Source organism: Panthera pardus, unplaced genomic scaffold (genome assembly GCF_024362965.1).
Source record: "Panthera pardus isolate Hobbes unplaced genomic scaffold, ASM2436296v1 HiC_scaffold_8, whole genome shotgun sequence".
NCBI lineage: Eukaryota > Metazoa > Chordata > Mammalia > Carnivora > Felidae > Panthera > Panthera pardus.
Window position 1 is genome coordinate 130,113,035 of NW_026527013.1, and position 23,862 is coordinate 130,136,896.

The 23,862-nt window shown below is 40.3% G+C and overlaps 1 protein-coding gene across 4 annotated transcripts in view; it reads right to left on the bottom strand.

Annotated features, from left to right (window-relative positions):
- The window catches only part of DOCK4 (dedicator of cytokinesis 4), a 430,872-nt gene that overhangs the window by 129,973 nt on the left and 277,037 nt on the right, over positions 1-23,862 (bottom strand). For all 4 annotated transcript variants that reach the window (XM_053897288.1, XM_053897289.1, XM_053897290.1 and 1 more), the window contains exons 17-22: positions 11,454-11,610; positions 6,411-6,508; positions 6,219-6,302; positions 5,942-6,042; positions 3,579-3,660; positions 2,083-2,253 (exon numbers count right to left, since the gene is read on the bottom strand). In XM_053897288.1, coding sequence (XP_053753263.1) covers positions 2,083-2,253; positions 3,579-3,660; positions 5,942-6,042; positions 6,219-6,302; positions 6,411-6,508; positions 11,454-11,610 — 693 coding nt within the window. The remainder of the gene's footprint in view (positions 1-2,082; positions 2,254-3,578; positions 3,661-5,941; positions 6,043-6,218; positions 6,303-6,410; positions 6,509-11,453; positions 11,611-23,862) is intronic.

The window sequence follows — 23,862 nt, forward strand, 5'->3', positions numbered from 1 at the left end:
CTCAGTCTTAGAAACACAAGGAAACTGATTCCTGCCAAAGGCCTGGAAGATTTGGAAAGGGAATTCCTCCCCAGAGCCTCCAAAGAAGCCACCAAGGCCAATGCCTTGATACTGGCTGTAGGAGACCCTAAGCAAAAATTCCAACCAAACTTCTGATCTACAGGACTGTGAGCTAATAATTGGATGTTACTTAAAGCCATGAAGCCCATGGTTATTTGTTATGCAGCAATGTCAATGTCACACACTGGGTCAGATTAATGACACCTTCCTTCATAGAAGGGAGAGCTAAGAAGGTGTGGGGTCAAAAGGAAACCTACAATGGGAAAAAGTGTACAGTATTCTTCTTTCTCCCAAAACACAGAGGACAAAAGTCCACTTTGCTTAAAAAAACAAAAACAAAAACAAAAAAAACTAACCACTTCGTCATTTTATATGAATTCCCTTAGCATCAAAGTGAAATTATCACATCAAAATTTACGAGTATAGGATTGTACACAAAATAATAGAATGACTTCAGTAGTTTATTAAGATATTCGGAAACTTTACATACATTTTATATATCGTGTCAATAAAAAACTAAGGGCAAAAAAAAGAGAAAAATCAAACATGGTTCTTTGGAGGTACTAAAGTTGTTTCACTGCCTTGATTGGGGATTAGAGAATCAAGAGCAGTGCAAATCAGTATGTTAAACATAAAAGGAAACCCACTCTTCACTGTGCTGCTCCACAGTGGCCCACGTCTTGGGGTGACTACCAGGATGCAGCAGAAACATAACTAAGGAAAAAGATTTCTCTAACTTTAGAGAAGGAATAAACCTCTTGAGTCCCTAGGAAGGCATTGCACTGAGAAATTGTGACTTAAGATTAATCTTAAAAGTAAGAGAATATTTTTTCAGATGTGAATCAGCTAAGTTTTGTCCCTGAAACCGGTAAAGGTTTAAGGCAGATAGTCTCAAATACAACAGCTTTTATAAAAGTAGTGAGCTTTTAAGAACTTTGATCTAAACGAATACATGATTGGCTTGTTGGATTATCCTTTCCAATATCAACTGCTGAAAAGAGGGTTTGGCGAGTGGGCAACTGGACTTTGAGGGATGTGGCAAGTTCCCCAAGCACAGTGATTGTACCATTGGCACCAGAGGCCAAAATGTCATTAAAAGAGGCTGAGTTGTACCCTTGCCCAGATGTAAGATCAGTCCATTTGTGCAAAGAAGAGATTAACAAGAATAGTCCCCCAAAAGTCAGAAAAAGCACAGTACTATTACTGGGGGGTTGGTACATTTCTGGTGTTTTGCCATTATATGTAAAGCTTTCCAAATGTCAAATGGCACCAACTTATAAGAATACTCAAATGGATCTAGTTTTGTCTTCTATCTTCCACTTTATGTCCCAATACTCAGTGATTATAAATTTTTAGTCTCCAGGGGATGGCAGCAAAGAGGCTGCTTCTCCATCTGACAAGTTTTTACTCAAGTCACTAGAAACTAAAAATGTACAAGAAGGACTAAGAAAATGTAGAGTAAGATATTGAGAATGATCGCTGAGAACACATTCAAGGCCACGTTATTTGGAAAGTGGATAAATCCTGTTCTGAAACAAAACACGTAGAGCTACTCCAGGTAATAGCATTTGGCAACCACTCCTCAGCATTGGTCATTCAGTCCCAGGACGATTAGGGTCAAGTTAAATAAAACAAAGCAACATGCAGTTTAGCCAAGTGCGATATAATGAGTCTCAAGTTGCCAGATTAAAATGCAGTGCAAGGCTTGGCGTAAACAACAGAACCAGATCGGCTCCAGTGAACTTCCTTCCCCAAGGCCGATGGTGACATCGTGTCTACTCAGAACTGAACCCAGCCTGCTGTAGACCAACAGCCGTCCCATGAAGAGTGAGAGTAGGCGGAGGAAAGCCAGCCTAACTTCTGCTCTGCGGGTTCGCGGGAGCTAGGGGACTCTTTAAAAGTCTGCAAAATTGCTGACGCTACAAATAGGAACTGGAGCTATGGATTCACTTACACTGCTATGTAAAAACAAATAAACTAGACTCATTTTTGTTTTATTCAGCAGAGATGCAAAAAAATTACCTGTGATTGAGATAATGCTCCTGACCCTTTGCTCTCTTGAGAAAGAAAGAAACGGACCGACATAAGAAGCTCCTGAATGCAGCAGCGAAATTCCTCTTCGTTTTGTCCACCGGTGGCAAGGGAAAACAGCCTTCGAGATTGAACTATGTACTTAAAAATATATTCTTGTGCCTTCAAACGAAATTTTGTAAAAGTTAGTTTCAAAGGAAACCAAGAGTATTTAACAATGACATGGCATAAAAACCAGGGGACATCATTAGATTTTTGAATTATTGATTTAAAAACACTTAAGACCCCCTGAGATTTTTGAACAGTATTTACTTGTAGAAGAAGAGCCTTTTTTTTTGCTGACGCTAATGAGAGAAAATGTATAGATAATTTAAAAATTCTGTGTCATTCTCAAGAGGTATGAACCTTAAATGCTTTTGATCCTCAGATAGTTTTTCAATTTAGTTAACAGAGAGATGCTGGTCTATTTCAGAAAATTTATTGTGCTTTGCTGGCAGGTACTCTTGCCACTTAGTGTTGTACCTTCAATCACACCAAGGTGATTAATTTATAATTAGTAAAATACTTGCTTTTAAAAACGTATACCTGTCTACTTTTTTTTCTGCTGCATCAAATAGAGTGGTACTCAGCAAATAGGAAATCGGAGGATTCTCAGAGCAGCTATTGAACAATCCCTTTAAGAATGTGTATTCTTGGGGCGCCTTGGTGGCTCAGTTGGTTGAGCGCCCAACTTCAGCTGAGGTCATGATCTCATGGTTCGTGGGTTCCAGCCCCACATTGGGCTCTGTGTTAAGAGCTCAGAGCCTGGAACCTGCTTAGGATTCTGTGTCTCCTTCTCTCTCTGCCCCTCTCCTGCTTGCACTGTGTCTGTCTCTCTTTCTCACAAATAAACATTAACAAAAATTATGAAAAAAAAAAAGATCTGTAGTCTTTATGAACATGTTTGCAAGTAAAGTATTAGCATCTCCGTTTACAACTGAGCACAAACGCCCAGAGATGTCGGCAGCATTAAGCCATGAGACCCAGTAAAACCTCAGGCTTCCTCACTGTGATCCCTGCTAAGCTACCGTATTCTCTCTCAAAATTTAAGACAAAGGGTTCACAAATGGCCTCTGCCAGGGTGCAGGAACTTCAAGCTTAATTGCTTATCTGTGGTCTTCTTTCATAAACCTCCCTCCTGCCACTCCTAGACTTCACTCCAAGTATCCTGGAGATCAGAATTCAATCCCAGGCAGGATCCAGTGGGCAAGCCTGGCAAAGTTTCTTTCAAATTTCAGCAGCTCTGGAGGAGCATAAACCGATTAAGATCCTTGAATTGGAATGCTGGTAATATATCATCACCAATTACTGTCTGTGTAGAAGAACTGAAATGCTGGTAATACTTCATCATCAATTACTGTCTGTGTAGAAGAAACCAATTAGTTGAGGCATCATGGTGCAACAGCCCTGGTAGACTACATTATCTGTTATCGACACCACGTCATTACCTTCAACACCTCCTGGATGTGCTCTTGCCGTTCTGCTTCTGTTATCCTGTCCACATACCACTTGAGAACTTTGATGAGATCTCTAAAATACAGGGAGAAATACACAGAAGGTAGAATTGGTCTAGCTCTCAGTTAAAAGCCAAGAAATCAAACATTTTTATCATAAGGAGGATTCTTTTTCCTTCACTTCTCTTTTTTTTCTGCTGAAATGCTTAATAGGCATCTGTACATCAACATCACTACCCCTTTTTGAAACTCAAGAGAGAAACACTTCCTCCCATTGAGATTCCCTCAATACGGACATATCCCATTGGCCCTGCTGTTTCCGGCAAAGCTTCCCAACGGGTGAACACAAGTATCAGAGAAAAGGTCTCTGGCCAAGAAAGTGCCTTGAAGTAGGCTGTCATGGTCAACCTTGAACAAGTGTTAACTGGGATTTCTTCCCCCATGACCTGTGACCATGTGAACAGCTGGATGAAGTATTCAGTTGGAGGCAAAAGGCAGTGTGGCAAGGGGCACCTGGGTGGTTCAGTCGGTTTAATGTCCAACTTCAGCTCAGGTCATGATCTAATGGTTCGTGGATTCGAACCCTGCGTTGGGCTCTGTGCTGACAGCTCTGTGCTGCCCCTCCCCCACTCACTCACACATGCGTGCTCTCTCTCTCTCTCAAATAAACATTTAAAAAAAGGGGGGCGGTGCGGCAAAGGATAAGGGAACATCTCCCTACTCCGAATCACATTCCCATGGGTTTACAAAGCCAATTCTCTGACCTTTGGGAAGAACAAAACTTCCCATCCCAGTATGCCTTTGTAAGAGAATTTCAAAAAAGGCCAAGTTTTCTTTTCTTTTTCTTAAGGAACAAAAATTGAATTAAAAAAAAAAGCCAATTTTCAAGATTGCAGGTTTGCTACCTTTAACTCTGCTCAGTTCTTGGTTTCAGGAAAGCAGAGCAAGCTTTTAAAAATGCTCCTCTTTTCTCTCACTCAGGGAAGAATACATGGATGGGCCACCAGGCAGGTGCTACCAGGAATGTTCTTTTGAAGATAACATATCAGTGAGTTTCTGACCATCCACAGCCCAAGAAGACTGCATAGGCAATATCTGTCTTCTTAGGAATGACTATCCTGCTCTCCTGGCCAACATCCAGTGTTAGAAATTACACCCTTCCTCTCTAGCTTCCAATGCTAATTTCAGTTGCAAGTGGTAACCCCTCATATTAGGGCCCCACATGTTAGGCCAAGTGGCAGAGCCAGGCCGATGTTTCCAACTATCCCTGATATTTCATTCACCGTCTCTAAAAATCCTGTTGACAGAGGGTCAAGTCTTCAATAAAAACTCCCTTCATTTAAAAGCTGGAGGCATAAATCTTCACGTGCCTTTTAGGGAGTACCCAAGGTAACAGGATCGAATGCTTATTTGATTACTTATTATCTTTTATCTATCACATGATGGGGGAAAAAGGGCAAAAACATGATTCAGTGTTTTTTAACACACAGCTGGGAATACATGATTGTGCATGTGCACAGCCATAGGTGCTTAAGGTACAGTAAGGTAAAAATGTGGGCAGAATAGCAATGATAGTATTAGAATGGGGAGAAAGAACTTTGGGGAACATTCCAGGGCTGTGCATAAGCAGGGCCAAAGGCCGGGAAGATGTTATACATAGCACAGAAAGAAGCTGTTGCCTTCTGGCAATTATCAGCTAGGCTGCATGGAGGCAGGTACGAGCTATGGCTTGTCATTACTCATTCACTTTAGCCTTGCTTGCATAATTTGAGCTGATGGGAAAGGAAGAGCAGTTAAAATGGCAGCTGATATCAGAGGGTAGAGTCCATGGCTGAACTGCTTGTGGCCAGGAACCAGGTCTTCACATTAATCAGCATGCATTAGGCATGCAGTAGGCACTCAGTAAATATTAACAGACAAATGAGTGAATGAATGAATGAATGAATGAATGAATGAGTTTAAAAAGATATGATAGCAAATGCTGTTTTCCCTTCACATTTCTTTCTTAAAGACTTCCAGAATCAGCAAGGCATGTGGTGATTAAATGGGCTTGAGCTGAAATAACCACATATTTTGGACCAAAGAGTATCAAGTGAAATAGAGACATGAAGAAAAAAACTTTATATTTTAGGTTTTAGGAAGAGAATTCAGAAAGTTTTTTTTTTCTTTTAATCAAAATAAGTTGCAGCCATTAAAAAAAGATGTGTGAGAAAGGAAGATATTGACTCAAGAGACACTTCTGTTGTTGTGCTTTATTTCTTCTTACACTTCTTCTTAAATTTTCTTATCCTAATGGTTCTGCCTAGCAAAGCTCAGAAGAAACTGCTTCTAAACCAATTACAAGATAAAGGCCTTACCTGTATGCAAGTGCCCCAGCAAAGTGACTCTCAATGTAAGTGTCCATTACAGGTTTAAAATGATGAAATTTGCTATCTTGCAGCAAATTTATTATGTGAACCTAAAAAAGAAAATTGAGCTTTGTAAAACTGAATGCAAATCAAGACATATATACATTTTTTGGTTCTTTTTAAGTGACTCGTGCACTATTGAATGAGTATTTCAAAAACAGCCTTATGAAAGTCAAGAATGAGAGACAAAATTGTTAAGCTATGATTAAAGTGAATTTAAACTCACCAAAGAATCAAACACTTTAGACCCGTATTTTTGGGAATTTTCATCTAAAATTCCAAATAAGGTATCCAGTGTATCTTGCAGAAACTGTTAGATAAAGAAGTAAACTGATAAATAAAAAATCATCTGTCCTTCCCCCCCAAACAGTCCCTATTTCATGAATTTCCAAGAGACGGACAACACAATAACATATACCTTTACTATCTCTGAGCCATCGATTTCTTTCAATTTAGAGAGACAGCCTGTGATCTTGTCAGGGTGAGTTCTCCATTTCAAGAGATCAAGCATATCACCTTTCCAAACAGAAAATGAAGGTTAGCTGCTTTGGTAGAGAACAGTCCCTCAAATGAACATTTTCCACTGGCAGAGCTAGATTCTTAAACACGTTGCCTACCCCTCTTGGTCACCCAAGCTTCAGGTTCCCTCCTAGACCCTGACTAGCTAAGATGGCATTCACTACAGCATATTCTAATTATTTATCCCTTCTCAATGGCTCTTGACTTACAAACTCCTACTCTACCTTCAGTTCCCAGATCAGCTGTTGCTTCATCTAAGAAGTCTTTCTTGAAACTTCTAGACTGAGCTACCTGTCCCTCACCTCAGAGTGGCACTGACCTCACTATTACAATTGTTTATTTGTCTTTACCCCTACTAGATTGTAAACTCTAAGAAAAAAAATGTTGAGTTTGGTCCTATGGTATCCCAGCACCCAGTATAGAGCAGGTACACAGCAGGCAGTAGATAAATATTTGTTGAATCATTTCCTGCCTCTTCCCATTAAAATGGGAATTTCTTGAGGGTCAGGAATCTGCTTTCCTCATATTTGTGCCCCCTCCACAGCACTCTCCCTAGCAACCAATTCTACCTGGCAATAAAGGTCTTCTTTGACATATGTGACCCAGATCTGGCAGGACTAGAAGGTCCCTTGCACAATGATGAAAGGTCTAGTCAACTGTCGGATCATCTAATGAGCCCATGGACCTGAGAGGGCCAGTTCCTGGATTCCATGGTCATCTTCTATCTGGAAGGACCCAGCTCTTCAATTTCTGCCCCTTCCTAAACTGACAACATATTGGCCCGAGTCTAGCAGGATCCTCTGAGAACCTCTTTACCTGGTGAGGGTAAAAATTCTTCCCCCAGCTTTCCTGGGCAGAAGTTAGAAAGGTTCCTGAACATGGTGTCCACCTTCACTAGTCCCCAGAGGGAGCAAGGAGACAGTCGTGTCTGGAGTCCAATGAGAGCAGTAAGAACTAACAAGGCTTGTGTATGCAGGAAGCTCAAAAAGCAGAGGAACCTGGCAGGGCTGGCTTCCCAGGGCTCAGTGGGGCTGCAAGACTAGGACAGCCAAGGAAGCAGCTAAGAGGGATTTTCCAGGCTTAACAGTGAGAAATCCAGTTGAAAGCATTCGTTTCAAGAGAAACCCAAATGGGACTTGCTGAGAGACAAAAAAGACCACCATGGAAACAAAAACCAAAAGGATACACACACACACACACACACACACACACACACACACACACACAGGAAATCAAGGAAGAAGCAGTTGTGATGAAAAAGAAAATGTGATGTAGTAAAAAGAGATGAGAAAGAGTGTATGAATCTTAAGAGGAAAGAGACACAACTTTCACCAAAGCCAGATTCAAGAGAAAAAGTTCACAAAGGACTTAATAGTGAGAAATTTAGTACTAAATGGAAATGTTTATCTACAACAAATGGGGTGGTTTAGAATTAAAAATGAGGGAATTTTAAAAATAATGACTTTGAAAAAGATATTTATGATATTTTCATAATGGAAAAGCCTGAAAATGTTCAATATTCATGTCCAACTCAGACATCCTGGAAATATGGCTGGTGCCTTTTAAAAAATGATTGGTTATATATAGAATAGTAGATAGTCCAATAGAGTGAGACCTGCCAGAGCAGACGTAGCAGGTGCATTCTTCTCCCATCTATTGGTTGCCTCCCTCCCACTTACTTCCTACTTCCTGCATCTAACTTCAGGATGCCTCCCTTCCCGGGCACCTTCTCTTACAGTTCCCCAGTGCATTTTCCCTGCACCTCACTCCTCACTTCCAACTCAACCTCCATTCCACCTCTTACTCCGTGCAGCTCCCTGCTCTCTTGCCTGCCCCTCGGAGCTAGGCTGTTGCAGGGGTGCCCAGGGCATGGTCCAGTGTTGAGGAATGGAGTGTGTGCAGAGGAAGAAGGTGGCTCTGCAGGCCAGAAAGAGGCATCCCCAGAGGCAGCTGTGAGATATCAGGAACAGCACTGCCATCAGCAGAGGTGGAGAACAGATGACAGTTCCAGACAATCAGATCGGGATGGGGCTATTCACCTGTCCTACAAGAAATCTGATGACTCTCTAGTCTGCTCATAATGGAAGAAAAGGGGGAATAAAGCAGTATGTTCATCTGGATGTAATTAATCGTGTGTACAAACTGCTCAGAATTAAGTCAAAATTGTTATCTCTTAGGGTCTCTATTTTAGCTATCTGAAGAATCGTTAGTTGCAAATCAGGAACTATGACCTACTACTGAAAATGTGTATTTTAAACGTTCTATTCAAAAAGCACTTAAGAGTATGCTGTATGCCTAGTCTACCAAGAGCTAGAAAACAGGTGGAGGACATAATCCCTATTTTTTTTTTTTTTTTTAAATCACACTCTCAGGAAGAGAGTGAATGAACTACCCACTATTTGAGGGAGAAGGAGATTTGGGGAAGTCAGCAACCATACAGCTGTTAGGCTAAATTTAAGCACTGTTTTTATTTTTAGCCTTTTTTTTAAAGTCGTGTTTAACAGCCCAAGGAAGATAACAAAGAAGTACAATCATTTCTTCCCTGACCCCTACTCTCAAGAATCTTAAAATGTCTGCTTGATCTGGCAGTCACAGACTTGCGACAGGGCGCTCCCAGCCTTGGTAGGCTGCCCGCGAACAACACTGGACTACAGAGCATGTGCAGAAAGGCACACCTCAGGGATCCTGGAACGCAAAGCTGCTATAGGAGACTGTTGCTAGAGACCGTATCACTTGCTAAATACCCAATTGTACTGGAAATGGATTTGTATGTTTTCCAATTTGAGTAAAATGAATACAAAGCAATTTAATTCCAATTTGGAACTGGATGACTTCCACACAGAAATATGTGCCTAGCATGTAAATTTCAGAAAGATCAACTAATTTCCTTCCTCCTTCCCATCTATTTGAAATACAGTATTTATTTCCCCGTTCATTCTGAGCTGTGTTACATTCACAAGGGGAATCAAAGTCAAACGAACAATTAAGTACTTATTAGTGTCCAAAACTGAGCCAAGCATTACCTTCCATCTAATGAAATGTTTAATATAATGATTTGGTGAATGGCTTTATTTATCCATATCTACCTGAAAATGTCTGCTTTTACAAAGTAGCAACTTCTAATTTTTAGGATTTGGTTCTGTCTTATGTCCACAATTCTGTCTAACATCCTAAACTGGAGAACAACAACAAATTAAGTCTGCAGGGCCAAATATTTTGACAGCAGATAAGCTATTGTTAGGATTATCTATGTGGTTGGCCGAATAATGGCCCCAGAGATGTCAATGTTATAATAACTGGTACCTATGAATATGTTCATCTTATACAACAAGAGAGATTTCACGGATGTGATTAAGTTAAAGGTCGTAAAATAGGGGGTTATCCTGGAATATCTAGTGGGCCCAATGTAATCACAAAGATCCTTAACAGAGGGAAGATGGTCAGAGTCAGAAAGACATAAAGATGCTATGCTGCTGGTTGTGAAGATGGAGGACAGGCCACGAGTCAAGGAATATAGGTGGCCCCTAGAAGCTAAAAAAGGTGAGCAAAAGGATTCTCCCCTAGAGCTTCCAGAAGTGTGGTTCTGCTGACACCATGATTTTAGTCCAATGAAAAGGATTTCACGTTTGTGACCTTCAGAATTGCTCAATGATACATTTTTGTTGTTGTAAGCCAACAAATTTACAGTAATTGTTACGAGAACAAAAGATAACTAAGACAACCTGAAATTACTCCACCAGAGGCAATCAGTTAAATGTGAACCCGGGCTGTAAAACACACACACAACTAATCCACATAGGATAAATAAAATTTCTATCTAAGTGAGTCAAAGCAGGTTGTTTTCTTATCTTCATAATCTCTAGACTGGCACCCTAAAAATCAACTAAGTTTTGGTGAAAGCTTTATGAACATTACAGAGTTATGTCTGTGAAGTTTTTATTTAATTAAAATAACTGATCCCTGAATATGGATAACGTCTTGAAATTTCTTAACTCTCTTCAACCAAATTTACTGAAAATACGCAGTTGTTTTTTTAAAAACATTTCTCCAAAAATATTTTTGGAAGAGGAGAACAAAAACTAATACAAATGTGAAAGAATCATTTGCCAAAGTCCTAAATAAATATAGCAGCACTGCAAGAGAAGTTGAGAAGTCTCTTAAAAGAAGCCAACATCATAGTGCTACATTTTGCTGCTTTTCTGAGGCCATGCTCTAAGAGAAGAAATACACTTGCTACTACACATGCTGTTCTATGACACAGAAGAAAGAACTAAGAGAACTTACAAATGTTTAGGCACAGGAACATTTTATGAGATTCAATACCTGATTATGAAGTAATTCTCCTCATCATAATGAATCTGACTTATTAATATGGCATTCAGGATGCCAGCCAGAAGCCTTACACAGCAAACATGCAGAACTCAGAAATGTTTCATTTCCTTCCTTCATTGCAGATGATGTTTTCACGACAATTTTCCAAGGGGAAGAGCTTGTTTTATTAATCATAACTTGCTAAACAATCACTGACATAAAAAGTATTTTAGAATAGAAAAGCAATATCCATCTAATTAAACAAAAAACAGCCTTTATTCCAAAGCCTGCAATTAGCCTTGTTTATGGAACTATAAAACAAGCGAGATTAAGGTAGTGGTAGTCTTTGTCTCTGCTTCTTTCTTCTTTTTTAAAAGCAGCTGGGTTTTGAAGGGTTGTACACTTGGGTTTCGATGCTGGGATAATTTTGAGGTTCTTAAATTACATGCATTTAACAGACCACTGGGTCACAAATGTTTCCATTTTACTGGAAATCACCAACAGAAGGACTGACAATTTTTCTAGTGCCAAGTTCTTAAATATAACATTGGTGTTTATTAAATATGCCTACCAAAATTCACATGAGTACTTAAGTACAAGGGCTTTCAAATAAAACAGTGTTATACGTTACCATTCTGTGTGAGTTTTGTGGAACAGAGAAAAGATGTTATCCAAAAAGACTCCTTTGTGGCCTTCATGGCTTGATGATTATTTCCAAGGAGGAGGCCCTTGGAAAAGGGAAGTTTGAGGTAGCGGGTAGTATCCTGAAGATTTGTGTTTTCTTCACACTGTTAAAAATATTAAGAACAAAATTAAAAAAGGAAGGGTAAGAGACCTCATGAAAATTATTAAGCATAATTTTCATTTCTATTGTTGATAAACTGGGAAACATTCCAAACAGCATCACAAATAGAATTTGGCTCTTAAGTAAAATACAACAAAAATGTAGAGAAGGAATTAAGCACGGATTGTGGGCTTAGACTGATTTGGGTTCAAATCCCAGTTCTGTTACTTCTCACAGGAATAACTCTAACGCATTACGTTACCATGCAAGATTGCCATTTCTATCTCTAAAACCTTGGTGTATTGTCCTAGGAATTAGGTTCCATAAAGCCTTTCACACAGTGCCTGATACAGAGGAAGTGCTCAAGAAATCATATTTGCAGTGACCACAGGATTTTAAAAAATGCTTCAATCATTCCAACATCTCATGTGAGGCTATTATACAGCTTCTTACTTTGAAAACTGGCAAATTAAAAGAAACTTTTTCTGGGTAATCTAATAGTCCCACCATGTGACAGAAATCTCTACAGAAAATGTGAGCTAACAAGTGTAAATAGAATTATCGATTTAGAAAATACAGTTTCATATCCCTAATGTAATTTTTTTTATTTTGTAATTTTAGAATGAGAGAGAGAAAGAGAGAGAGAGAACTCGAGCAGGGGAGATGGCAGAGGGAGAAAGAGAGAGAATCTTAAGCAAGCTCCAGACTCAGCACAGAGCCCAACATGGGGCTTGATCCCATGACTCTAGGATCATGACCCGAGCCAAAATCAAGAGTCAGGAGTTCAACCAACTGACCCACCCAGGTGCCCCCTAATGAAATTCTTTCTTTAGTCAAGGGCTGTCACTTAATGTTTAAATCATCAGGAAAATTGTTGGATAAAGAATTGGTCACTTGGGGTGCTGACTCTTGATTACATGAGTTCGAGGGGGTTATGAGTGATGAGTTTGAGCCCCACGTTGGGTGTAAAGCTTCCTTGTAAAAAAAAAAAAAAAAGGAATTGAATATTAATATGATGGCCATGTAGCAACACAAAGACTACTTCCCAGTGGCAAGAGGACAAATACAACCACACACACGTGGGGGGGATGAGGTTGTCATTATACCACTGCAGGACAGTACAAAGGAACATATCATAATCTACAGTGTATTTTTACTACAGATGTTGAACCTGAATCTACCACAACTACAGATTCCACTTCATAGTAAATATAAGGAACAGAATAACATGTTGAACAATACTATAGGGCAGCAACTAGAAGGCAGCAACTTCTGCAGGATGTCTGGCTTTGTCTCTTCAAGTCTGATGTCATAAAAATAGGGATTGTTCTAGACTAACACATAAGCCAAGTGCAACATATGGTCCCAGAATTGGACCAATGTGCTGAAAAGGAATTTTTTTTTCAGTTTAGACATTGACTTAAGCTCCAGATCAGATAAAAAAAATCAGTGATTGGAAAACCATTAACTGAAAAAGTAGATTACAAAATGTAAATATTATGAAGCAACTAAGATGTCCTTCAGTAGGTGAATGGACAAACTGTGGTACACCCAGACAATGGGATATTATTCAGTGCTAAATAGAAATGAGCTATCAATCCATGGAAAGACATGGAGGAACCTTAAAAGCACATTACCAAGTGAAAGAAGTCAATCTGAGAAGGTTACATGCTGTATGATTCGAAATATATGACATTCTGGAAAAGGCACAACTATGCAGACAGTCAAAAGATCAGTGGTTTCCAGAGGCTGCTGGAGCAGGGATGAGTAGGCAGAGCACAGAGGAGTTGTAGGGTAGTATAATATTATTATATTTTTAATTTAATTATTTTTATTTTCATTTTTTATTTGAGAGACAGAATCATAAGCAGACTCCATGTTCAGCATGGAGTCCAATGTGAGGCTTGATCCCACAACCCTGGGATCATGACCTAAGCCAAAATCAATAGTAGGACACACAACTGACTGAGCCACCCAGGCACACCTGGGCAGTATCATATTATAATGGCCATATGGCATTATTTCTTTATCCAAACCTATAGAAAGTACTCTACCAAGGGTGAATCTTCAGGTAAACTACGGAGTTGGGGTGATTATGATATGTCAAAGTAGGTTCATCCTTGGTAAAAAATGTGCTGTTCTGGTGAGTGACTTTGATAATGGGAGAGGTTATTCATGTGTAAATAAGAAATTTACATCCTCCTCTCCATTTTATTATAAATGTAAAATTGCCCTATAATGTCATTTAGGTATAAAAATTCATGCAGAAAAATATCTAGAAGGATACACACTAGAGGACTAATAGTTAACATCATCCAGGTAACGAGAGTATAATGTTTATATTTTATTTTGAGTTATCTCTATACTTCTTTGTAATGATGAAAGTGATTTTTGATTACAAATCTGAAAAAAATATTTGAACAGATATAGAACTGGCATAACTTAGGGTATTCTGAGTATAAACTTTAAAACTCATATGAGTTTTATTCCTTAAAATTTCTTTAAACATCTTCAAGGCTAGTGTCCTGGTCACAGGAAGGAAGTTAAGCACAAAATCCTTTGGTATTCTAGAATACTGTGTGTGGTTCATAAAATATTTCTAAATTTTAAAATAATAAATCTTTAAGAAAGATCTAACAAGTTCAGAGAAACAGAATCAGATTACAAGATGTTCTTACTAGCAAACCTGCCCAGTAACAGGAGTACCTATAAACACAATAAACAACCTCTATAATACCCTTCCAATGTTATAACTCCAAATGCTTTCTTTTATTACTGTGAGATATTTCATAGAGACAGCAGAGCGCATGAAACACACATATACAGTTTAGAGAATCATAACAAAGTGAACACTTCAAATGTCTTCGGAAAAAGTGCTTAGGCAAAATAATGTTCTGGAAGCCTAGAATGCCATCCCCTCCCGTCTTATTCTTGGTGTCAGGGCTTGGGACACAGCAAGTCATAGCATGAGTCACAGCACATCCCACTGCCCCTATTTCCTGCCTGGGTCTGGTCTGTGGGGTCAGGAACATGCTCTGGTCTGCCATCCTTGGCCTGACTTGTGCTCCATCTGTCTAACCACCACTTCCTACTGTGACTAAAGTCTCGTGCAAACTCAGCAGACATACTGTCCAGCTATTTCTAGGCCTCCCCCTCAGGAGCTAGAGCCGGCCCTAGTCTGCCAAGCTCCATCTGTTCACAGATATTCTGCCCCTATAGATAAAGCTCTTATCCCCCCACCCATCGAATGATTGCCTAGCTTGTGAACACTTCCGGCACTGTCTTAGAATTCCTGCTTGATGCGCTCATCTAGCTCCGCCGGTAGTCGTGGACTGACCACTTCTGTGATTGATGATATAACGACTGTGTCATGTGCTTAGGGAGCACTGTGAATACAAGACTTGACTGCCTTCTCCTGGGCCAATCATTGTGGCTGGATCAGTGTCGCTAGCCCTGGTTCACTTCACTTCTCCCCCAGCATTGGGGGGTCAAGACCTCAGCAGGTGTGTCTGAGGTGTGACACCTGACAGTTTTTATAGCTAAACTCCATCATGCTCAGTCAAGTACAAATACAAGAATTAACACAAATACTAGGACACAAAAGTTATTTCAAGACCTTCTGCTAAAAATGCCAGGCGTGTGTGCGTGCGTGCGTGTGTGTGTGGTAGGGGAAGGGGAGGTGGAGTAATTCAGTAAAGTAAAGCAGAGAATCACTCTTTGGTCTCTATGAACCTTTTGATGATAACATTTGCCAGGGGTTCAACACCGATTTTTTTTGTCCAGTAGGAGTCAAAGGAGATAATGCTAGGTATGGGGTTAGAGTTGGAGGTTTTAATTTATTCCTGAAGAACTTAAGTGGCCTTGAGAAATTGCACAGAACAATTTCAGAGCAAATCTTTTGTTGTTCTCTGAGGTTCTCAGCATGCGTCCTTAACACATCATACAAACACTGGAGATTTTAAAAGCCATCCCAGAAATTACCATTTACGAGGGTTTACCACATATCAGGCACCGCAAAGCACTTTAATGCATTTTCTTATTCTTGTAACAACCTCATGAGGCAGGACACTGTAACCTGAGAAGCTTTGTGATTTGCCCAAAGTCACATCATCAGAACCACAATTTCTGTTCATAACTACTATAGAACACTGCCTCCTTCAGATGGTATTTTAACCAAGTCTTGAACTTTGCTATAATGAAGTACACATTGATTTATAGGTAACATACTGAATGGTGGGTAAGGCTAGGGAAGACCAAAAATTTCACTTAAAAAAAAAAAAAGGTGTATTTGTGGGAGATACTCTGGGAGGCAGCTTCGAGTCGTCTGTGCCGCTGAAATGGTTTCATGTCATATAAAACTATGAGGCCAAGAGCGAGATGACTAGGCTCTGTTCTGAAACCACATGGAGCATGTAGGATCACTTGACCCGGACGCAGTGGGGGGCAAGGCCAGCCAGGAGCAGGTAAGGCATGACACAAGAGCTTGGGAATACAACATGTGAGTGAGAGATCATCTTTTCGTTTACTTGATGAAACAGAATCTACCGAAGAGAAACTGAATTGAGAAGCAGTGAATAGAAACGGGGTTCTAGAAGGTGGGCCTAGGGTAGGGGCAGGTGTCAACCTTTAGAGCTGAAGCCATAAAGGTTGTCCAGCCTTTCATAAGGAAATACACAGTTCATTAGCAAAAGCCAGGTAGTGATGAAGAATAAGCAGTAAATTCCTTGGGCCTTCTACAGCCAGTGGGGAGAAGTATCTGTGCTGGGAGGGCAATTCCAAGCCAGGGTATGGAATGGAGAAAACAAATGGGTATGAACAATCCCCCTCCCCCACCTCCCCTAAGAGTCAATTAGCTCACAGAAATGAAGCTGTATGGTGTGGCACTGCCCGTGTGTTAATTGGAAATACTGGTACAAGAGCCATGGTTGGGTGTTGGAATGCTCTTGAGTCTGAGGCTGACCACCAGAAAGCTGCAGCTTCCCACCAAGCTGTACCACATGTATTGAAAAGTGGTTTTGTCACCATGGTACAATCCAGTTATACGTCTACACTAGATGAGTGGTGAAATATGAATCGCTCGCATTCTGGGGACGCTCGCGCAACAACTGTTTTGGTTTGGGCACAAGGACAACTTTTTTCTATAAATCCTATGCAGGCATGGAACAAGGCAATGAGGACATGAGAATAATAAGACCCTGTTGTCCCTGTTCCCTTGTGACAGACACAGCTAATGTATTACCTGTGTTACGGATATATGATGATAGACGAGGGGACAATTAACTGAGCCACTCTTTCTGGGAGAAATGAGGCAACATGACCACGGCCTCTTGAGGCTGCTGCTGGATTACAGGAACAAAACAATGTCATTGTCACAGTAAAGGACAATTCTCTGTGTTTGCTTCGATAGGCTGGGATCTGTGCGACTCGTCTCAAAATGGCATGAAGTTAATTTATTACAAATTAGACAGGAAGAAGTAAGAACCAGCCCTCTGCTTGACTACACTTGAGATTAAAATCAGACCTGACAGGACAAATGTGCTCAGATTCTCCCAGAAGAACTAAAAGCAGGTTCTGGGACGCGGTGGTGGTCTCAATCTGCTTTAAGATGACACAGCTTGGCTCACAGACTATTCCTCGGGCCAGGGCTGAAGACAGTTGATAGAGCAATGAATGGTGCATTGTGCCAGAGACTATTTGTTTGGCCCACCATTTTAGCTGTGTGAAAGAGAGCTGCCCTGGTCAGTCCTGAGCAGTGTTCCAGAAACGGGGTATCTGCAATAATATAAGCTATGTGATGGAGCGATGAACATATCTATAATTTATGCAGAAATAAACACATACTGAAATCCAGAGTGCATTAATCAACTTAAGGGTCTGTAATCTACAGAAAGTAAAGAATTAAATTTAAAAAATACAGTGAGTTAGACAATCCAGTTGGCACTATATTTTACCCGTTAATCATAACCAGATTTAAATAGTTGTGGCAGCAAAATACCTTCTTTTAGGGACTCTTTCAGTATAATTAGCCATCCTGAAGGATATTATTAAAAATTGATTAAATTCCTATTTGCCAGTCCTTTAATTTGGTATTAAGAATGTACCAAAGAAATAAACAAAGTCCCTGTCCTTGAGGGAATTATGCATCTGGCCTCTGCACCATCCCATGACAAAGTTGTGACAAGGGCCACTGGGTTCCAGCCCTGCTGGGGAAGGGAAATCAGGCCTCATGGAAGAGGGGCTGTTTGACTTCAGTCAAACAGAATCAGAGGCTCGCCAAGCAAATGAGGGAGTGACATTTTATGTAGAAGAAATGGTAGATATAAAGGCACCGGGAGAATAAAAGCACATACATGAGACTATGGAGCCATGGCAATTAAGTGCAACAGCACAAAGGTTAACGTAGTTTCAATAAATATGCTAAGGTTATGTAAGATGTTAAATAAGGAGAAGCTAGGTGAAGGGTATATGGGAATTTTCAGTACTATTTTTTGCAATTCTTCTGTGAGTCTAAAATGTCTTATAAACAACCTTTTCTTTTTTTTATGGCACAAGTATATTGTGACAACTATATGCACTTTAGTAAGGCTGCAGCATGGGAATTTTCAATGCAAAAAGGCCTCAGGAGGCACCTGAGTGGCTCAGTCAATTAAGCGTTTCACTCTTAGTTTTGGCTCAGGACACGATCTCACAGTTTCATGAGTTCAAGCCCCACGTCGGGCTGTGCACTGGCAGCATGGGGCCTACTTGGGATTCCCTCTCTCTCCCTCTCTCCCCACCCTCCCGCCACACTGTCTCTGTCTCTCTCAAAATAAATAAATAAATAAACTTAAAAACAAAAAGCCTCAGAACTGCCTTAAACCTCTCAATTAGGAAAATCCCAAGGTGATTCCAATACTCACCTCTGGTTTCAATTCCCTAGATTAAGTACAGCCAAAGAGGTAGAGCTGAGAAGTTCTGCAACCGTCTATTTATATATGGAGGATGTATGTGAAAAGCCAAGGAAAACTGTGGGTTTCTGTCCATAGCCGGCAATGAGTGGGGGCAGGAGGAAAGCTCAGTTTGGGACCTGCTGAGTTTGAGGTGTCCCTGGCAAAGCCAGATGTAGATGGTTAGTAGGCTGGTAAAAGCTGTGGGCTGGAAATCCAGTGTGGCTCCTATCAGCAGAGACGTGGTGAGCTAACCCATGGAATAGCCTGAGACGGTTTTAGATTATAGAAGTCACACACGTTGGCCAAGGATGAAAGCTGTGATAACACCCACACGTAAAGGGTGGATAAAGAGAGACAGGTCCTCAAAAGAGAAGAAGGATGGAGCTCAGGAGAACATTGTAAAGCAGACCAAGGAATGTGGGTTTTTAGGAAGGGTAATCAATAGTGTTACATGTTACAAGGAAGTAAGGAAAGATTCTGAAAGCGGCCAGTGGCTTTAGCCACTGTGGGAACAATGAAGATATGCTGGTATAATCTGTTAGAATGAAGGGGCTTTCTGGACGTCACATTAATAACCTTCAGTGTTAAGACCAAGTCCACCTATTAAGTTACCTTAGCCTTGTTTTCCTTTTTCTGTTCAGCATGGCATGCTTTTATGCTAAACTTATCAGTTTACTTTTAATTTTTTGAATTTTACAGGTGTTGCATTTTAAATTTCTCTCACAGTGAGTGGTAAAACAAGAGTTATGTGACCCAGGATGGGCACTAGTGACTTCGAGGGAGAAACTTCATTTGAGCTGTGGGGACAGAAGCAGCGTGAGGAACAAATGGAATGCAGGAAGGTGGAGACAGTGAAGGAAGACTGGCCTTTCATGCACACAGACCATGGTGGGAAGGGAAGGAGGACTGTGTGGCTATTTAAAAAGTCTTGTTTTTGTTTTTAAGAAATAGGCTTGAGCAGGTTTATTAATCTGAGAGAATACTGCCAGAAGAAAGGAAGCAGACACAGTTGCAGGAGGAAGAGGGGACATTGGGAGGAGCAGAGTCTCCAGGGAGTCAGGAGGGAGGAAGATCCTGAAGGAAGCAGGTGGAAGAATGACCCTTGGAGAGAAGGAGCCTTGTCCCGTCATCTGAGACAGGATGCAGGAGGGAAGGGAAGGAGGCAGATAAGCCTGCAGGTGGTAAAGGAGACAGCACAGGAAGTGAGGCAAGATCCTGTCCGACAGCTTCTGTCTTCTCTGCTAAGTAGAGGGAAGTGGTGTGACAGGCAGAATGGTGCGGTCTTGCCAACAGCTCTCATGGGGGCTGATCTGGAAGAATTCACGGTGAATTGGGAACAGCCACCCTTTCCAAGCTGTGTTCCCACTGTCAGAGCTTCTCATGTCTCTCTCCGCCTTGACTACGACGGTTTCATCAACAAAGAAGTTTTAAATTTTATACAGTCAAACTGACAAGTTTTTTTCTGTACTTGATTTCTAACCTGTGAGCCATTATTAGAAAAGCCCTCCTTACCTGAATATTATAAAATGTTCAGTCATATTTTTAAGGCTTTTGTAATTTTTTTTTTTTTACCTTTAATCTGAAACTTGTTTTGTTAGAAGAAGCAAGGTAGCTCTTTTGCTCCAATACCCATCGTGGTCATCTCATCACTACTTATTAAATGGGCTATTTTTTTTATTCAATGATTTGAAATCTCCTCCTCCTCCTATCTTTTCTATTTTTTCTAAAATAGTAAATTCAAGACTGCAATTATCAGCATGCTGTGTGTCCTCCTGCCATGGGAGAAGGATAAGCATTATGCTCATAATATGGTTTTACAATCATAAACTCCAAGTGGCCTCAGGCTGAAAGTGAACTTGCTGGCTCAGTACTATGAAAAAGAAAACCATGGCATCAACTAGACTAAAAACAAAAGTTGTTAGAGTTGGCAAGTATCCCACACCTCTTCAAATAAGCAACATTGAATAACCCTAATCATAAGACAACATAGCTACTTATGGTTCTTCTATGGAACTAATGCTTCCTGATGGGTCTACTCAAAGTAGGTCTGCCCAAAATTAGACAACTTACAGACATCATCCCGGGCCTCCTTTGTGGTCGAGGAAGATCACTGGGAACACCTGTCTTTTAAATTGCTCAAGCTCAAATAAATGAATTTTCCTATGCCTTATGGATCGGAATTCTAAACATGCCCATGAAAATTTGTATAAGGGCTTGAGCAGATTCAAAGCTCTACTTCTGAGAAAAGTTTTGCCCTTGCCAGCAGGCCCATGACAGGCAACTGGTATCAGAAAAAAAGTGGTTCTCTGTCTGGAAGTCGGTACCAGTTGAGCTCCTCAATGCTTCTTCGGAGAAGCAAGCTCCACTCCCTGTCCACCTGGCATTTTAGGTGTAATGATGTCTCTAAAAATCAACTATGAATCTTGGTATTATTCATACTCATTTAGAGGAGTCAACCTGGACTTGACTGGACACTTAGCACCTGCCCCAAAACACTGTCTGACCTGTAGGTGTGAAAGCCCATACTTGATATGCCATATGAAAGTGATCCGTTCTTCTATATATTATTAGGAAGCTGGAAGCTCAGTTTTAATGACCTTAGCCCTGCCTTTTGTGGGTCAAGATTTAATGTTACACAGAGGCAGTATCACAAACACTCATACAAAGTACCATTATGCTTTTTGGAAAACTGTAGCTAAAGACATCACCTGTCATATATCTTACATAAAGCACCTCTCACCTAATGGTGAGATAAACAGATCATTTTAGTTCCAGTACATTGAACTCTATTTGTTTTACTGACTTCTAAATGGAAGGAAAATTTCCAAATTCTTTCTATGAAGCCAGCATCACCGTGATTCCAAAACCAGACCAAGACACCACTAAAAAGGAGAACTATAGACCAATTTCCCTGGTGAACATGAATGCAAAAATTCTCAACAAGATATTAGCCAACCAGATCCAACAATACATTAAAAAAATTATTCACCATGACCAAGTGGGATTTATACCTGGGATGCAGGGCTGGTTCAATATCCCCAAAACAATCAGTGTGATTTATCACATCAATTAAAGAAAGGACAAGAATCATACGATCCTCTCAACAGATGCAGAGAAAGCTTTTGACAAAATACAGCATCATTTCTTGATAAAAACCCTCAAGAAAGTAGGGATAGAAGGATCATACCTCAAGATCATAAAAGCCATATATAAAAGACCCAACACTAACATCATCCTCAATGGGGACAAACTGAAAGCTTTCCCCTTAAAGTCAGGAACATGACAGGGATGTGCACTCTCACCACTTTTATTCAATACAGTATTGGAAGGCTTAGCCTCAGCAATCAGAAAACACAGAGAAATAAAAGGCATCCAAATCAGCCAGAAGGAGGTCAAACTTTCACTCTTCACAGATGACATGATACTGTATATGGAAAATCCAAAAGATTCCACCAAAAAATTGCTAGAACTGATCCGTGAATTCAACAAAATTGCAGGATATAAAATCAATGCACAGAAATCAATTGCATTCCTATACACCAATAATGAAGACAATAGAAAGAGAAATGAAGGAATCGATCCATTTACAATTGCACCACAAAAAACATAAAATACCTAGGAATAAATCTAACCAAAGAGGTGAAAAATCTATACACTGTAAACTATAGAAAACTTATGAAAGAAATCGAAGAAGACACAAAAAAATGGAAAAATATTCCCTGCTCCTGGATAGGAAGAAGAAATATTGTTAAAATGTCGATACTACCCAAAGCAATCTACATATTCAATGCAATCCCTATCAAAATAACACCGGCATTCTTCACAGAGCTAGAACAAATAATCCTAAAATTTGTATGGAACCAGAAAAGACCCCAAATAGCCAAAACAATCTTGAAAAAGAAAACCAAAGCAGGAGCCATCACAATCCCGGACTTCAAGCTATACTAGAAAGCTGTAATCATCAAGACAGCATGGTACTGGCACAAGAACAGACACTCAGATCAATGGAACAGAATAGAGAACCCAGAAATGGTCCCACAAACGTATGACCAACTCATCTTTGACAAAGCAGGAAAAAATATCCAATGGAATAAAGACAGTCTCTTCAGCAAGTGGTGCTGGGAAAACTGGACAGCGACATGCAGAAGAATGAACATGGATCACTTTCTTACACCATACACAAAAATAAACTCAAAATGGATGAAAGACCTAAATGTAAGACAGGACGCCATCAAAATCCTCGAGGAGAAAGCAGGCCAAAACCTCTTTGATCTTGGCCACAACAACTTCTTACTCAACATGTCTCCGGAGGCAAGGGAAACAAAAGCAAAAATGAACTACTGGGACCTCATCAAAATAAAAAGCTTCTGCACAGAGAAGGAAACAATCAGCAAAACTAAAAGGCAACCGACAGAATGGGAGAAGATATTTGCAAACAACACATCAGATAAAGGGTTCATATCTATCAACACCCAAAAAACAAAAAATCCAGTGAAGAAATGGGCAAAAGACATGAATAGACACTTCTCCAAAGAAGACATCCAGATGGCCAACTGACACATAAAAAAATGCTCCACATCACTCATCATCAGGGAAATACAAATCAAAACCACAATGAGATACCACCTCACACCTGTCAGAATGGCTAACACTAGCAACTCAGGCAACAACAGATGTTGGCAAGGATGCGGAGAAAGAGGATCTCTTTTGCACTGCTGGTGGGAATGCAAACTTGTGAAGCCACTCTGGAAAACAGTCTGGAGGTCCCTCAAAAAAGTTAAAAATAGAACTACCCTACGACCCAGCAATTGCACAACTAGGTATTTACCTAAGGGATACAGGTATGCTGTTTCGAAGGGACACATGCACCCCAATGTTTATAGCAGCACTATCAACAATAGCCAAAGTATGGAAAGAGCCCAAATGTGCATTGATGGATGAATGGATACAGAAGATGTGGTATATACATACACACACACACACACACACACACACACGTATATATACGTGTGTGTATACATATATATACGTACACACACACACACACACACACACACACACACACACACACACACACACTGGAGTATTACTTGGCAATCAAAAAGAATGAAATCTTGCCATTTGCAACTACGTGGATGGAACCGGAGGGTATTATGCTAAGTGAAATTAGTCAGAGAAAGACAAAAATCATATGACTTCCCTCATATGAGGACTTTAAGAGACAAAACAGATGAACATAAGGGAAGGGAAATAAAAATAATATAAAAACAGGGAGGGGGACAAAACAGAAGAGACTCATAAATATGGAGAACAAACTGAGGGCTACT